The sequence below is a fragment of the Nicotiana attenuata genome, chromosome 1 (genome assembly GCF_001879085.1).
Source record: "Nicotiana attenuata strain UT chromosome 1, NIATTr2, whole genome shotgun sequence".
NCBI lineage: Eukaryota > Viridiplantae > Streptophyta > Magnoliopsida > Solanales > Solanaceae > Nicotiana > Nicotiana attenuata.
In genome coordinates this window covers 9076796-9080642 of record NC_031989.1, presented here as the reverse complement: position 1 = coordinate 9080642, position 3847 = coordinate 9076796, and the positions used below count along the sequence as shown (strand labels likewise).

The 3847-nt window shown below is 35.0% G+C and overlaps 1 protein-coding gene across 2 annotated transcripts in view; it reads left to right on the top strand.

The window, feature by feature from the left end:
* LOC109235850 overlaps positions 822-3847 on the top strand; it is a 9222-nt gene continuing 6196 nt past the window's right edge. Inside the window, exons 1-2 of one of the 2 annotated variants that reach the window (XM_019402159.1) lie at positions 822-919; positions 1810-1988. In XM_019402159.1, coding sequence (XP_019257704.1) covers positions 1820-1988 — 169 coding nt within the window. In that variant the 5' untranslated portion in view covers positions 822-919; positions 1810-1819. Of the gene's footprint in view, positions 920-1794; positions 1989-3847 lie in introns of both variants that reach the window. The other variant, XM_019402120.1, reaches the window with a different exon arrangement.

Sequence of the window (3847 nt, the reverse complement as noted above, 5' to 3'; positions counted from 1 at the left end):
ATGTAATTACAGTATGCTCCTCCTTGCCAAAAAATCATTAGAAATTTATGGACGAAGATAACATTCTCCTAACTGCCTTCACACCCAGGTCACAATTGAAGCATGCAATTTTCTATTAGCAGTTAAGCAACAAAGAGAACCAGTAAATATGAGTTTTAAATTTCATAACAAAGTAAACAATTGTACTAGAGAGGCACACGAGATTGTTAACCATTTAACTAAATTATGTTAACATCATTAATTTTTAGAAATTTATACTTTTTTTATTTAATTTTTAATTTATATCTCGACCATATTTCCGCATAATATTTATGTAATTTTGTGAAGTTAGTATTCATTAATATGGGAAACAGGCGCAACACACATACCCTATAACTAGTCCATATATAATATATGTATAACCGTGTATAATTAGTGTATAATCTGTGCATACCAGCTAGAAAAAGTAAACAACGAAATCATTTGGCTATTTGTGGAAAAACAAAAACCCCGAAAAGTGACCAGTGGATATTTTCTGGGGCAAGTGCATAGATAGTCATTCTCAGGTATGTTGTTTAGAGATTAGCCAGTACTTATTTTGTCCTGAAATTTTAAGCTAAAAATCTTAACTTCAGGAAAATATTTTTGTCCTGAAAATTTGAACTGAAAAACTGAAATTCAGGACGCACTGGCTAATCTCTAAATAGCAGCCCTTTAGAGTGGCTACCTGGCGTCATTTCTACACGTTTTTTCCTTCTAATGAAAGGAGTAGGCCCATTGGGTTTCACATGGAGGCCCAAAACACTATTAGCTCATGAATACGAATTCCGATTGATTTCTGCCCCGACATTTGAAATTAGGGCAGTCTCTCCTCTTCTAGGATTTTCCATCTCTCTCTCCGGCGAATTTCACGGCGATCTCTCTCCAACGAATTCGAGTTGTAAGTTCTCCTTTTTCTTTTCTTTCTCGATTTCCTCCTCTCCTTCCGTCATGAGTAAAACTAGATCCCTAATTCTCTTCATGTTGAAGCGCTTATACTTTAATTTGATGCTTTGCTTTGTGTCCACTCCGATTCGTGTAGTATGAAAAGGAAATTTTAAGGAAAAATGCCCCGAAAATTGGATTTTTACTGCCATGATTTTGTGATTGACGATAGTCTCGAATTTCAAATCTTTAATGAATTCCATCTACCTTTAAAATAGAAGTCTTAAATGAACCTTATCTGATTATTTATTATCTGTATAACTGAATCATGTGGTTGGTTTTGTATAGCTCGTTAATTGCCATATTGAAATCCGTTGCAGTTATGGCATCCACTAGTTTTACATATCACCTATAGATGCAAGACACTTCTAGTTTTAGAGAATCCCAGTTTATCTTAAAAGGCAAATTATCGAGTATTGGGATGAAATCTGCATGAATTGAGCGGTGTGGATAATGTGGGTTCATATAGCAAATCCCAACTAGTGTGGGGACTGGGGCGTTCTTGATTTGTTTTGTTATGTAGCAAGATGCGAGTTTTTTTATTGGGCCATTTACTTTTTGCATATTAAAGCATTTATGTTGTATTTTAGACTACGTACTTTGTTAGCAGAGAGCATTGCCTACCCAATACAGTTATGGGATCCGCTAATTTTATATGTCACCTACAGATAGAGTAAAATCTAGGATTTAAAAGCAATGGCTGCATCACTTGACATATATACATATTTATAGAATTCTTCTTGTATTTGGTATATGTATATATGTACAAGGAGCCGCTTATATGCTGGTTTTGCCTCTGCCTAAAAGATATCTTTTTTTGACCATTTGCAGTTTTGAGTGTTATAGGGGGGTGGATATGGATTTGGAGACAGAGAACAGAATTGCGGCAATTCTGTTGAAAGAGGCTGCAGAATTGCGGCAGCAAGCAGAGTCAGATGGTGCACTTTCTTATCTTCATCGGCCTAATGTCAGGGGGAGACCAAATTCACGGTTTTTAACAGCAACTGTTCTTGGAGTACAACAAGGTATGCATCGCTTTTATTTCCCACTACGAGTTCTAGCTTTTTGTTCTGGTTTGATCCATTATTTCTCATTTACCGTCTTTGAACACTCTTTCATCTAAAGTAACTCAATATTTACTGCACTTAATTGGAGTTAGTGTCAGTTATACTTTATTCAGCTAAGATCACTTGCTCTAGGCAGAAATCTGGTGTTATGCTCTGCCAGTAATGCTGCACTGTGGGCCGGGACCGCGGTCCAAATGGGCTAAAACGGGCCTGGTGGGCCGGTCTCAGTGGGCCGGTCCCAAATGGTGCACAAGGCCCGTGGCGGGCCGGTCCAATTCAAGGAGCCCACGAGCCGGGGACCGGCAGGCGGGCCTAACGGGCTCCAACGGCTATTTTTTAAAAAAAAAGACCAACGGTCAGATTTTTAAAATCTAGCTGTTGGCCTTCAAAATTTATCCGTTGGCCACTTTAAAAAATAGCCATTTGACTCCCAAACTTTATTTTAAACCCAAACTAATGCTGTATTCTGGGCCGGGCTAAACGGGCCTGGGCTTAGCAGTCCCGGGCTCTGGCGGTCCCGGGCTTCATGGGCTCAACGGGTGGAACCGCCCATGACGGGCCTAAGCCCACATGGTCCTGGGCTAAATGGGCCGGGCTCGCGGGGCCCATACGGGCCTAACGGGATTTTTTTTATTTCCGGGCTATTTTTTTTTTGATTTTTTTTGTTTAAGGCAATTTCTTGTAAACCATATATGTAAATACTAATATAAATTGCTCTTATACATGGCTATATAAATATATGTAGTATATATAATATAGAAACCTAATTATTAAAGTGCTTGAAGAAAAAGTAAAATAACAAAACAATAGTAAAACTAAATTATCATGCATAATAAATTAATAACAAAGTAAAACATTGAGCATAAATACGTCTAATAATTTTAAAATAACACAAATTGTCGAAAAATCTTAAAGACGAATTTCCGGATAAATACGCTCAAGACAATACTTTATATGCATCCTTAAAATGCCTGTGGTACACCCTGAACGAAAATTTAAGACTCTTCCACAGTTCTTGCACTTTAATATTTGGCTGAAGAGTCTTCATTTTCTTCAAGCACTTCAAAGTGTAGCGAAACAAATAAGCGCACTCTTTCCGAACGAGGCATGATTTAACTTGAAATTTGAGATTGAGACTTGAAGCATTGAAAATTGGAGATTGAGAGAAATTTAGATTGAGAAATGAGTATTGAGTATTGAAATGAAGAAGAAGGAGGGGGACATTTATAGTTTTAGAGAAGGTTAGTTTTCTAAATTGAAAAAGAAAAAAAAGAAAAAAATAGGCTATTTGTGCAATATGACCGTTGGCAATGGTCATTAGGGGTGGGGCCCTCCTTTTGAAAAATCTTGTAATATTTTGTAGTATATATAGTATGTTAGTATATATTTCTCTCTCTCTATATATATATATATATAGATATACTATACTATATATAGTATGTTATGTATATATATTTCCAAATATAATTTCTTGTAGTATATATAGTATGTTAGTATATAGTATGTTAGTATATATATCTATATATGTATAGTATATAGTATATATAGTATACTATACTATATATAGTATGTTATGTATATATATTTCCAAATATAATTTCTTGTAGTATATATAGTATGTTAGTATATATATATATATATACTATAGTATGTTATGTATATATATTTTCTTATAGTATATATAGTGTGTTATGTATATATATTATAGCTTATAAAGAATTGCAAGTTAAAGACAAAAAAAATATTGCAAAGAGATATTCAAGGGAATGTCTTATAATTTTTATTACCAAAAATGGCATATCTTTTTTAGTCTTCTT